Source organism: Condylostylus longicornis, unplaced genomic scaffold, assembly GCF_029603195.1.
Source record: "Condylostylus longicornis isolate FDR11 unplaced genomic scaffold, ASM2960319v2 ptg000001l, whole genome shotgun sequence".
NCBI lineage: Eukaryota > Metazoa > Arthropoda > Insecta > Diptera > Dolichopodidae > Condylostylus > Condylostylus longicornis.
In genome coordinates this window covers 1,711,474-1,726,162 of record NW_026577970.1, presented here as the reverse complement: position 1 = coordinate 1,726,162, position 14,689 = coordinate 1,711,474, and the positions used below count along the sequence as shown (strand labels likewise).

The following is a 14,689-nucleotide window of genomic DNA, read 5'->3' as shown; positions in this document are numbered from 1 at the left end:
TTGTTTCGGTTTCTATTCAAAAAAGCCATCTTTTGTCTGATTTCAAATAAATAAATAGAAAAAAATTTTAATTTTTCAAGCCATTTTTACTTGCACCTTATTTTTCAAATGAATATTAGAAACATATTGGAAATGTCGGGAAATACTAGCACCCCCAATATCTAACCCAATTGGAGCTAAAAAAAATACCTTTCCTTTTCCATTATTTGCATTTTTAAAATCCGTTAAAAAATTTCTATATGTATCTAGTAAATTGGAAAACTTCAGCCTCGTTCAACATTAATTTCGATGTTAATCGTTAACCTAAGACATTTTGTATCTTAATGAATTTCAAAGATGGCCAATTCACAATTTCATCCATTTTCTTAAAAATAAAAAAATAAATTAATATTTAAGTGAATAGTGTGGAAACCTACAACTAGCAATATAAAACAAAAAGAGTAAGAAAAAGCAGAAAAAATTCATATAAAATTATAAAAAAATCTTGAAAATAAAAAAAATAAAAAAAAAATTTATTTGGCTTCCATCTTTTTCCTTGTTTTTTGTTTTTTCTTTTTGTTTTTATAAATTAAAACAATATTGCAAGAGATACCGAAAAAGCAACAAGACGAACAAAAAATAAGAACTTTATTTAAGGTTCTTAGGAAAAAAAGTGACTTTTTATTTAAATTTATTCCCTTGAATTATTTTGCATAATTGTAAATTCCCTTTTATAATAACAAAAAAGAAGAATAAAGTGAGTAAAAAATCCAGAGAATAGAAGAACAAGACAAGCAATAAACAACAAAAAAGGAGAAAAAAAAAACAAAATTAAGAAAAAGGACTTCAAAATTTTGCTCTTCCTTGTTGATTGCTCAAAAAATTTAATATATCTGTGCTATTTTGTGTTTTTTTCCTGTTGTTATTTTACCCCTTTCTCACGCTTCTGTAGATTAAAAAATGAAATTCCATGAACCTGAACGATATATCCTTTAGGAATTCAAGAGAAAAACAACAATTTTTTTTCGCTTTTCTTTTTATAATTCTCTATTCAACTTTAGGGATAATAGAATTTTCAAAAACATACGTGCATATACACACATATACAAACATATACGATATATGCTATCCGTATACACAATTTTTGTAGAATTAGGGCATTCTTTTATTTAAATTGAATATCCTTTTTTTACCCCTCGTCGTTCATTTCTTTATGTAATAACTCACACCTATACCCCTACATGTACACATACACATTTCTATTTCTTTTTTTTTGTATTCTTTTCATTATTATTTATTTGATGGTGTTATTATGTTATATCGTATACATATAAAAATATATTTATATATGCTATTGCTTTTCTTCTATTGTTAATATTAATAGTCCAGGCTGAAACAGAAAATAAAAATAAAAGGCATTTTTGTAAAAAAAATTCTCCAAAAAAAAAAATCGAAATATCTGCAAAAAATCACAAAAGAAAAAAAGGTACAAAAGGAAATCGTTGACTGGTAAAAGAATATTATAATAAAATGTTAAAGGATACTGAAGTCAAAAAAATAATATATAAATGCACATTATTAAGAGAAACAAACAGAAGCTAAAACAGCAACCAAAAAATAAAAATAAAACAAAAAAAAAATGAAAAAAAAATGTAACCTTTCCTCAACATAACAGAAAAACAAAATCTTTGTCTGAGAGTACGAAAACCTAAAAATTTTATACACTTATAGCATATGTATAAATAGGTACATACATTTATTATTGCATCAAAGGATTAAAATGGTGGCAATATTATGCTACACATTACCAGCTTTTTTTCTATCTTCTTTTTGATGTTATTATAAAATCTTAAGCAGGCTTATTCTACTCTTCACTCCCACTATTTCTAAATGTTTGTTACCTACACACTTTTAGAAAAATGGTATAAAATTTTTTGTTTGTAAAAAATAAACTTTACACAACCGTGTAATATGGGTGTTCCTTTCCATTCTTTTAATAATTTCAAAAACTAGTTAAAATCTATACTCGCATATTATCGTTATGCGAAAAATCTTAAAAATTCGAAAAATAATAGATCCTCCATCTCCATCTAATTTTCAAGACATCTCCCAAAAAATTTGTTACATAATTATTCTTCTCAGTTGGATATTCGAATCACAACGGTAGCTTTGTAAAAATATAATTATTTTAGATTAAAATTTTTAATTCTTATTCTCTTAAAGTAATAACCCCTCAAACCCTAAAGTATTTTGTTAAAGCTTACATTATTAAAATTATCAAAGGAGTCTCTCTCCTTTTTCGTTTTTAGCTAATTTCCCCCCCACTCGAACAATAATAGATCTAACGTCAATTCGATTTATTTTATAATCAAATCCATATTTTGTTTGGATCAATTTGGTGATAAATTAGAATTTTTTAAAACACTTTCAGTTAATCAATTGAAAGCACTTTATACAATATTTTATAAATTTGCCTGAAAGTATGCAATTTAATTTTGAATCAATAAATAAAAGTTTTTAGCACTTTTCCGAAAAAAATTTGGAAAAAAGCGTTTATCAATTTCACTCCGTCTGTTGGTCCGTCCGTCTGTTCATCCGTTTGTCCATGTTTCTGTTCACAAAACTTTGAAGATAGAAAACTGAAATTTCATATTTATGTACATAAATCTTATTTCCGTAGAAAATTTTTACCTGTTCCTTTAGAATTTTTTTTTTGCAATAATTCCAAATTTATACCGGAATTCGTAATTTCATTTTATGTAATTTCAAGAGCTCCGGAATTCATTTTTGATTATAGTTGGATTCCTTAATTGTAGTAAACTAACATTATTTCAAAAGAATTTAAAAAAGAAACAATCATATATTATTTAAAATCAATAAATTTTTCAAGGGAACCACCATATTTCGGTTGTTTATTTTATGTTATAATTACTTTACATAACTGCTTCAACACGTTGTAATCACAATAGAAATATTAGAATTCACGAGTGAATAAGTTATGAGTTATTCTTAAATATAAGAGTGTATTTGTCAAAAGATAATTTGCTTTTTAATATTTAAGATTTTAACTAAAACTTTTCAAGCATATAATTTAAAAAAGAACAATGAAATAATATGTAAGTGTACTGAGCTTAAGTTTAATAAAAATATTGAAAGAGTCTATTGATTGATTAATTTGATTCAAAAAAAATAACAGTATCAAAGTAAATTTTAAATAATATTATTGGAACAAATGCGCATATAAGTCAAAAATAATAATATGATGTATAATATGATAGGCTTCAAATTTGTTGGATCCGAAAATTTTCGAGATTGAAGGTGATTTTCGCATATCGTTGCAGCTTCTAAAGTAAGACCCTTTAATTTTGGAAAAGCCAAAAACGTCTTTACACAGGATTCCAATTTAAAACGAAATTTATGTATTAATGGATTTAATATGGCATTTATACCATGAACGCAGGTTCTCAAAATGGGAAAAATTTTATGATCGTAACTGATTGTAAGTGAGTTTTGGAGAAATTGTAACAAAATTTTTGAAAATTTGGAACCTAGAAACAGATATTGCTTATGAATAGGATGCGAAATGATAAATTTTTTATAAATGCATTGTGAGATAATTTCAAATTTTTGAAAGTGTAGAGTATAATTTCACGAAAGATTTCTGTGGCCATTTATGCCCAAATTTAAATTTGTCTTTCAGACTTTCTTATTCTACGAGTATAGCTTATTTGTTTAAAGTTTTATTTATTTTTTTCTATAAATTTCAATATTTAAAATATTTTAATGTTAAACGTTACTTGAAGTTTAACGTTATATAACTTAACGTTAAATATCGTTTAAATACATAAATTGAACGAGTGAAAAAATTTTATGTTAAATTTAAAAAGTTTTTATTTTTTGATTTTTTTCTTTGTTTTGTACTTTTTATGGGTATACTTTTGTTTTTGATATTTAATCCTTTTTGATTTATTTCTGCTTTACATAATGATCTTTAGTTAAATATTTAGTTATACGTAAATCTACATTATAATGAAAGCAAAAATTGTTTTTTTACCGACCGTATTGTGTACACAATAGATAGGTTATGTGATGGCAACAAATTTTGCATATCGAGTTTTCGGTGGTAATGCACTTCTCCATGGTAGGGAAGTGTAAATAAACTATTTTTAGCAACCTGACGGTCTGTCGATTTGTCGGTCTGTGTGAACGCGTGTATCTAAAGTTCGACTAAAACGATTTTGATGAAATTTTATATGTAAGTTTATTTCAAGTATAGCACGAATTGATCAACTTTTGGGATATGCCAGGCCTCGGGAACTGCACTTTTTAGCGGGCCTGTTTTATATTTTTGATCACTATGAAGAAAATGTTCAACAGATTTACTTGCAATTTTATAATATAAGTTTCGCTCGACGGTCTGCGAAACCAGAACTTTTGTCAGAAATCAGGTGTCAGCAACTGGACGTTTACTACAGGCCAAATATACATTTTTGCGTATATAAAGGGAAATAATCAACCGATTTAATTGAAATTTGATATTTAAATATTCCTCGTATTAAAGCAATGAACATATAAATTTTTTGGAAAGATCAGGGCTCGGAAACTGATCTGGAGCCGATTTTACATTTTTTACCATATCTACAGAAAGGATTGATGGAATTCCTTGAAATTTGAGTTCTGGTTGTTACCGAAACTAACTGGCGAGCATTTCAGGGAATTCGGGTAGCACAAAACGAAAGAGCCAAATTTACATTTTTCTAGGTATGTTAACTATAAACTTACTAATGTCCTAAAAATTGGAAAGAAGTATTTAGCAGATATTTTTATAATATTCTGTAACAATTTCACTTAACTAGACAACATACATTGCGGTCGGTTACGTGCTGACCACATCAGATTTTTTTTTTTGTAAAATGAATATTAATGATTAAAAAAATTATGAGTTTACTTTTAAAAAGTCAGTATTTAGATCCTTCAAATTATTTAAATCGTTCTTACTTGTTTACAAATAAAAAAAAATTGGATTTTAATAATCGCTATCTTATCTGTTTAAAAAACAAAAAATTTTTCTGTAAAACTTTACAAGGTAATAGTTAGACTACTGTTTTGAATACGTATAGTTTCAAAACATTTAACTAGAGCTTGTAGACATTTGAGTAGAACTCTGATAATATTTGATATTATTTTGAAAAGGGAATTAAAGGAATAAATAGGAATTCAAAAAATAATAATAAACTCCCTCATATTTACTGAAAAAGATATGAATATTTTGTTAAACCGTGATGTCCATTTTTATGCATTTTTATGGTAGTGAACTAGACCTACGGGCTATTTTTTAATCAAAACAAATTTTGACATTAATTATATATTTTTTAAAAAATAAAATTGAGCATTTTCAAGAACATAAAATAAATTTTATAAATGCAAAAGGAAAGCAACATAAAAAATACTTCAAGTCATTTTGGTTATAACGATAAAAGTACTAAAAAACTTCATTAGACGGTATTTTAAATTTAAATCCCGTGCTTCATCATTCAACAATTTTATTCTTTCTTTAGATGATTGTACACATACCTTATCATATATATGTCTGCATATTACACAACAATTATATATTTGTATACATATTAAATTTTCATTCACACTATACTGGTAATACCAAGCGGATCTTTTTAGTTCTTTTATATAAATGACCTCTTTGGGTCCAAATTAACATTACAAAAAAGGGAACAAAGGTTAAATTTATTTAAAAAAAAGGAGATTAATAATTCAATAACCATTGCCGTCATCATCATCACCATCATCATTACTATCATTATCAATACACAAAAATTAAAAAGTCAGTGTTTTATTTTTCAAATGAAGTCAAAAACACTTGTTTAATTTTTTCCTTTTTTATAATAATTTCAAAACCTAATTGCTTCAAAATTTCACAATTTACGAATTTTTTTTTCACTTTTATTCAAAAATATTTTTAAAATTTGGAGTAAAAACTTAATACAATTTAATTAATTTAAATACATACTTAATTCACAAAAGAAAAAGTACTTAAAATGTATAAACCCCTAAAATTATGCAATATATTCTATTTTAAGTATGTAGATATAGTATTTTTACAACTGCACCTTCGTAAAGGGTATATTAACTTTGGTATGGAGTTTGTAACCATTTCAAAGGAGTCATCGGCGGTATGGACATGTATATATTATATTATTGCTATATGTATCGAGTTGATTTATGCATGTCCGTTCATCCATCCGTCCGTCCGATCGAACGATAACTCAAACGAATAAAGCAAATACGATCAAACTTTCAAAAGTTACTTCTTTTGTACCAAGGCATTATTGTTATTGGACTAATTCGGCCAACAAGTTCGCGTATCTGTCAAACAACACAACGACTTTATCTTAAATATCTTAAAAACTAATAAAGATATATACATATATGAAACTTTGCATATGTGAGTCTAATTGTTCGGGTAGCTGCCTTACAACTCAAAATGCTAATTTATATATTCGGAAAAATATTAAAATAATATGTAAAATAAAATGAGATTTGACAATCATATGCCCAATTATAGGTTAGACAAATCCGTGAACTTTTTGTGGAATGGTTTGGCAGGTTCGAGTACTGCCATAGTCTTTACACCAGATTGCCAAGGTTCAGGGTATTATTCAGTTGATTTAGAACGACTGAAACCTTTTTACTTGTTTTAGTACAGCCCGTTATGTATTTCTCAACAAATTTAAAATGCTTTTCATAATTTTTCCATAATAAATTTAAAAAATAAATTTAATCATCTCTTATGTAGACGAAATGAAATTTTTTTTAGGTTCAGGTAAATTTTTATTACCGAAATTGAACGTTTTTTAGCCTAAAGTTAGCATTAGAAGAGAAATTCTACTATTTGTTACACTTAGAAACGTAGCCATATAAAATAACTGTTAACGAAGAGTTCTTACTAAATTTAAGTAACACTAGATATTTTCTAATATCTAAGCAACGCTTTATTTGTGTACAGTTTTTTCTCTGTTTTAGATAAAATAAGTTTTTAAGCTTCATAATGTTAATACCATATCATTTATATACTCCATTTTGTAAAAAAAAAATTAAAATTTTCCTATAAAAAAATTTTTTTCTATTTATAATATATGTCAAAATTTATATGACATGTCTTTAAAAATTCGCTCCAGCTGAATAATTTTAATAACTTCAGATGCCAAATGGTGTCCAGATTCCGAAAATTATTTTTTCAAATTTTTAAATTGCACCCAATCTGAGAAAAATGCATTTAAAAATTTCAAACCATATAGGTACCATTTCTTATAAAAATTGGCAAAAATTAAAAACCTATAATTTTCTTTACCAAGAAAAGTTTCGAAAAAAACTTTTTGGTAACTAGATTTTTTTTTGTTTTTCGTAATACAAAATTCTAGTTTTACTTTTCAAAAATTTCAAATTTTTTAAATTCAATTTTTGTTTTTCAACTAAAAAGTTTGTATAGAATTTCGTTTCAATTTCGTTATTATTTGTTACATTTCAATAAAAGCAATAAAATTCAGGTTTTTTAATATAATAACGGCTCTTAACAATGTCAACTATTTTTTCGAGTGACTTTTGTCCCCAAAAATTAATGATCGTTTATAAGGATTTTAAAGGTCTTTAAAATTTTGACATAGAAATGGTTTTTATGCTACATCTCAGATGAAAGACTTAAATGAAAGCTTAAGCAGCTGGGCAAAACTCTATAAAAAAATTTCTTACGAAATTATCTAGTTAGAACAAACTGAAAAAAGCAAAGGAAAAGTTTCGTTTTTTTTAAATTTCAAATGCTTGGTATTCCGAAGGGACATAAAATACAGAAACAAACAGCATTTCTATTTTAAGTCCTTTACCGTTTTCGATCTTCCAACCAATGCTGTATGTTGTTGTATAACTTTCAGAATCGCCCTGAATACATATACAATTTTGTTAATACATGTTCTTTTTATTAACTTAATTTGCACTTTGGAAAGAGTTCTTAGTTGAACAACTTATATTCGATTATTATATTATACATAATTCATTTTACTTTAGTTGAAGAAAATCATCTATTTTTAACTAACAAACCATGTACTTTCTCGTTTATATCCTTTATAATATAGTTGTTTACAAATTTTATATTTTCCAAATTTTTAGTGTCATTTCCTTTTTAAGGTAAATATTTTCATTCAAAAACTTACGTTAAAAATCTTCTACTTGACTCAGTAAACCCATTTGAAGAATATACAGGTTTACTAATCAAATGTCATTCACTTATTTTACACACATTTATTGGTAAAGGTGACTACGATATTTATGTATAATGTGTAAATTAAGGTTTGGTATACCAATTGCATGTATTCCAAACATTGCAAATAATTATAAACTTATAATGTAAACGAAAGTCATAATATTCAATCTATTCACCAAGCCAACATTCAATCACTTGTAAAAATATATTTTATTTTAGGGTAAAAATTCTCTAACTATTTTTTCTAACAGAATTCTGGAAAAGAATATCAATGAGACAACTGTGAATAATTTGTTTTCAATTAGTTTTACAATAATTCTTATGCTCTTAAAATCAAAAACATTCGAAAGAAAAACATTAGGGTCAAAACTTGGGGACTCGTATTGCATTTTTAAAGTTTTCAAAAATTTCAAAACACCAAAAATATTTTTACAATTCTCTTTTTGAGCATGTTACAAATTTCAAAAGTTTTACTCAAAATGTGCTTATTAACTTCACTTTGTCTGTCAAATCATGTAGGTAATTCGTAAATTCGTCAAATGAAGAAAGTTTATTTTTTCTATATTGAAATAATAAGAACATACCACAATTTTAAAACAAGCTCGAATAACATCTTTGAATAACATAATATCGTAAAGAAGTTTTTCTCACATTTCAGAGTTTTTTATGTGCCACATGCAAGGGGAACAAATCTCAGTTTTAAGATTTTAAATAATATTTTATTCTATTAGAAAATATTTTTTTATTTTTTTTTGTATTTTTGGTGACCGCATTTTGTACATCAAGGTAGATATTTTTTTTGGCACAAAATTTCGAGTTTGCAACGATATGTAATTACAACTGCATTCAATTTTTTAACGTTTGAATCAACTTTATCACTGAACAACATAATCAAAACAAATTCATTGAAATTTTTGGAAAAAATATAAAGCAGACGCTTATGTGCTGTTCATATCAGATTTTTAGTTATTCTTTTTATCGCTAGTTCAGAAACTTCAACTTTTTCAACATTTTTTCAGAGTTCTAAGAAGTTTATGAGGCTCTTGTACTTGCTTTTCAACAAACTACTTCTCAAAATATTTTAGAATTCTCTTCATTTTATATTGACTTAAATTTTAAAATTGAATGATGTAAAACAATAAGTTACATACCCGTATGATGGTCTTATACGGATACTGTCCTACTAAAGTTTTAATACACCAGAGTTTGAAAATTTTACTGCTTTTGAAATTTTTTTAAATTGATATTGACTTTTGCTGTATTAACCTACATACATAATTATAATTATATTTGCACAGCTATAAAAAAAAACTTAAAATACCAACTTATAATTTTAGAGCAACAGGAGCAAAAATAATTTTAGGTATGTAGGACCTATATAATAATACATACATTTACATGTATGCATATATGTATTATTTTATGACATAAATAGAAAAAAAAAAAGAAAGAAATATAAAATTTTAATTTTTTTATTACGAGTATTGTTCATGAACAAATATTACAACTTTTTTATCGACTGTTTTTAATATATGTATTTCCCCCAAACTTTATCTGAATCAACAGAAATGAGGATATAGGAATTTATATCGTGTATATACTTATGCATATGGTTATGTATGGGCAATCAAAACTTACATAGCTATCGCAAAATTTACATTTTTCGCACCAGATGTTGAAAAATTTTGTATAGACAAAAAATTTTCATGTTCATATGTAAAACACAAAAAGCAAAACAATAGAAAAGCAACATGAAATTACAATATGTAAATTTCAAAAGAGTATGTCACATTTTTACTCACACATTTTATTCTAATATGTAGCAGTTTTAGATATAAACTTGATATATTTGAGTGGGAAGCAATAGAAAATAGAAGGGAAAATCAATTATTTCGACAGATCAAAACATGAAAATATACAACAGTTATTTAGTTTAATACAACTAAAACAAGGATGTTTTGAAATTAAAAATATTTTTAGATTGAAAACAAATTAATAAAGTTGGGTCAAACCAATGGTTTGTATTGTAGCACTTTTCCCTTCAACAAGTGAAAATACTGCTTTTAAAAACAATCTATGTATATCCACCACACTATTAAAATTATTTTCATTCATAAACGAAACTATTTCTAGGATTGCATATATTTAGGATGAACGATTTATGCAGTCTTTGAAATAGATAAAAATTAATATAAAGGGGGGTTAACATAATGCTCGATTTTAAGGGTTAATTGTGTGAGTTAAAAAAAATAATTATATTTTTTAATGTCATGGAATTTACCGTTAGCTTTTTGCGTTTATAGAAATTTGAAAAAGCTTTCGACTTCGGAAATATAAAGCATCAAATATTCAAATTTTACAAATTTCAAGAGGCGAGAAGTTGAGAGGAGGTGGAGATTGAAAAAAATTTTCTTCTAACGAAATAAAGTATTTATTAGTGTCTAAAAGCTACTTTTCAGGCTCCTACAACCTGGGGTCTAGAAGAAAAACGACATCAAAAAAAAAATGGATTTTAGATAACGGTAAATTGTTTTTATTTTAATTTTAGATAACGGCCATTTTGTTTTTTTAGAGTTTAACTATACAATGCCACGATAGGAGAAGCAAGCCACTGCCCTTCTGCATTTACAAAATTTGAAAAATGCTAATGGTTTCATTGCAACAAATAGTTAAAAAAGACCATTTTTAGGGGATTTAAAATTAGTTTTATTCCTTGTATTATTAATGTTAAGCATCCTGCTTAAAACTGTGGATATTTTGTTAATATACTAAAATATTTGAAATTTTGCATACACTTATAATGAGGAAGAAAAGAAAATCTAAAAGAATTGTCGAATTTTAACGTTAAATAAGTGAGCTAAGATATATAATTCCTTTTTTTGATGGCATGGCTTTTACCGTTAACTTAGACGATAACTTGATCGGTGAACATGAAATAAATTTTTCTAGCAAAATAAATTAGATTTCAATTGTTGTTTACAAGCTGCTAAATTTCAAATTTCTACAACTTCCCGCCTAGAAAAACAACAATATCAAAAATTCGAAAGAACTGGGTTTTAGATAAAAATTTTAACCGCCTTTTTGCCACTTTAGTATTTGACTATACTGTTTCGAGGTAAAGGAAGTTAGTCAATTCTTTTCTGCTTTTGTAGTTTTTTAAAATTATTTTGCTTTCTACACAATAAGAAGTCAAATGACGGCATTTTTTGGAATTCGAGGGGCTGCAATTTTCAAGAGGGAATAATTCCTCTTTAACGCTGTAAGAGTAACAAAAAATTTTTCAAATTGGCTTTATTAAATTTAATTATTTAGAATTCTTATTTACAATTTTCAAAATTCTACAGAATTTTTTTAAGAGTTCCTACAGAAATTTCTTTTTTCCAAATTATTGCAATTGCAACAATAATTTATTATTTATCTACCAACACTTTTCAAAGTTTTTATAACAAATCTAAACAACCTAACATATTTAATGAAAGGTAGAAAACGCTTTTGTACATGAATAAAGAATGTTCTTTCACTCAATTTATTTAATTTTAAATTATTCAATTTCTTCTTTGAAATTAAAATTTTCCAAGTGTACATAAATGCATGCAACATGTATGTACATATCTTGTCTATATATATATGATAAATCATTATATTAGAATACTAGAATATTCTAGTATATGAATATGAAAATTTGTTTATTTTTAAATAATTTTATGAGGAAAATTTTTCACACAGTGCTAAAGAAAAACATAAATAAATAATCTTAAAAAGCTAAGAAAATCAAGGATTAAAAATTAAGATAAAATTAAATAAACAAGTATTTAAGTTAAATAATATTTAAATAACTAAGAAAATAAAAACTTTGGGTTTAAAAGACTGAATACTAGAAAAAGCGAACTCTTTGTACGAATAACAAGCAAACACTTAATTGCAAATTTTTAGCCTAAGTTGTTGTTCTTATTATAGCTAAAATCAACATTTGAGAAAGAGATTGCCGACTTTTTAAACATTGTGTAAATAGGTAAATATTTGATCGAAAAATCCAATTTTTGACAAAAAACTTCTTTAATATTGTTAACGTCTTCAACTGCCATCGTTTTTAAAAATAACAAAATACCAAAACAAAATATTAGTTTTATAATCCAACACATACTTCCAAACTAATACCGAATTGAAATTGATTTTCTGTTGGATTTTTTTTACCAACCGTATGTTGTTGCCATCACATAACCTACAATAAGGTAGGTCATGTGATGGTAACAAATTTTACATATCGAGTTTTCGGTGGGAACCCACTTCTTTTTGTTATAGGAAAGTATAAAAAAACTATTTATAGCAATCTGTCTGTCTGTCTGTCCGTCTGTGCACGCGTATATGTCAAATTCGGCTTAATCGATTTTCATGAAATTTCATGATAAGCAATGCATGCAAACTTTTAAATATGCAAAACAATAAAAAAATTTAAAGAGGCGTTAACATAATGTTACGAGTAACATCATTTAAGGGTTAACTGCGTGAGTTCTTCTTCTTCTTCTTCTTCTTCTTTCTCTTGGTGTAGGCTTGACAGCCTGTTTGTAACTAATTAGCCTCCTGTGAGGTAGAAGTCCAGCTATCCATCCACCTTTTGGGCGGTCGTCCTGGAGGTCTGTTGGTGCCCGGTATTCCTTCTTTGGATATTTTTACGATCCTGCTGGTATCAATTCTAGATATATGATCGTTCCAAGCACGTCTTCTTTCCCTCACCCATCTAACCACATCTTGGATTTCTAAAGATTTCCTTATATCAGAACTGCGGACACGATCTCGCAATGTAGAGCCATTAATATTACGTAGAATCGCCATTTCTGCAGTGCGTTTGTTAGTTTTGGTTCTACATGTTTCTGATGTTGTTTCTGCTGCATAAGTCATAATTGGTCTTACACATGTTTTGTAAATTTTGACTTTTGATGTGGGGTTCATGTACTTATTTTTCCATACAATATCTTTCAAACATCCGGACACTCTTGCTGCCTTGTTTACTTGTGCGTTCACCTTTGTTTGTTCTGAAACCATGACCTGCGTTTTTTACTTCCGCTATTATTTGATCCATTACAAGATTAAACAGAAATGGACTCAAAGAATCCCCTTGTCTAATTCCTGCCGATATTGGAATTTCGTTCGATAGCTCGTTGTTTACCAGCACGTGAGTTGTTGTGTTCATGTTTAGTTCCTCGATGATTTTAATGATGTTTGGAGGTATGTTCTTGTTGTTCAGAATCTTCACAATATCCCCTAGCTTAACTCGGTCGAATGCCTTTGTTAAGTCAACGAAACACATGAAAGCTGGTTTTTCAAACTCTATAGATTTTTCAACAATTTGACGTACAACAAATATCGCATCGATTGTGGACCTGTTTTTACGGAAGCCTTGTTGTTCTTCGCTCAATGAAATTCTTTCGGTTAGAAGTTTCTCGAGAATTTTCGTAAATAATTTCATCACTGCGCTGAGTAAAGTTATTCCCCTGTAGTTTTCCAATACGTTTTTGTTCCCCTTTTTGAAAATGGGTATAGTGATACTTTTCCTCCAGTCGTTCGGTACTATTCCATGGTTAATGACGTTTTGGAATAGTAAAGTCAATTGTTCGTATAGGTATTCGCCACCATATTTTATTAACTCATTATAGATGCCATCGTGTCCGGCTGCCTTACGATTTTTCAAATTTTTGACTGCCTGTGTCACGATTTCAACACAAATTGGTGTGTCTGTACCTCTAGGAAAAATAGTTTCAGCTACATATTGTTCCATGTCATTATATAAACTGTGGAAATATTTTTCCCAATCTTGCGTGGATATACTTTGTGTTTGTGTGTATTCATTTACTTCTCGCTTCTGACGTCTGAGCATTTTCCAGACCTTTTTTTGGGAGCCGTATAAGTCTCTTTCCATGTCTGCAGTGAATGCTGCCCAGTAACTTTCTTTTATTTTTCGAATGCTACTATTCACACGATTTCTTGTTTCCCTGTATTGTTGGTAATTTTCAGGTATACGATTGCTGACGTAGTTAATAAAGGCTACACGTTTTTCCTTAACTCACGTTTTTCCTGCGTGAGTTAAGAAAAAAATTGTATTTTCCTTTATCTCTCATAGATTTTCCGGTAAATTTGGAAAAGTTTTTAGTTTCGGAAATTTAAGGTACAGAAAATTCCAATTTTAGAAATTTCGAGGGGCGACAACCTGATAGGGGGTGCAGGTGGAAAAAAATGTTCTCCAAACGAAATGAACTATCTAAAAATTTCTAAAGTCTGCTAAAATTTCACACCCCTGCAACCTGTTGTCTAGACGAAAAATTACATAAAAAATTTAGAAAAGCCGGATTTTAGATAATGGCAAGTTTTAACGGTCATTTTATTTTTTTAAACTACAAATATTGTATGCCGCGGGAGGAAGCCACCCCTTACATTTCTGCG

The 14,689-nt window shown here is 27.5% G+C and overlaps 1 protein-coding gene across 1 annotated transcript; it reads right to left on the bottom strand.

The window, feature by feature from the left end:
* Positions 1-12,820: 12,820 nt before the first annotated feature.
* Positions 12,821-13,150, bottom strand: LOC129618872 (uncharacterized). Its single transcript, XM_055533899.1, has one exon. The coding sequence runs from the start codon at positions 13,148-13,150 to the stop codon at positions 12,821-12,823; it is 330 nt and encodes a 109-aa protein (XP_055389874.1).
* Between the last annotated feature and the right edge of the window lie 1,539 nt (positions 13,151-14,689).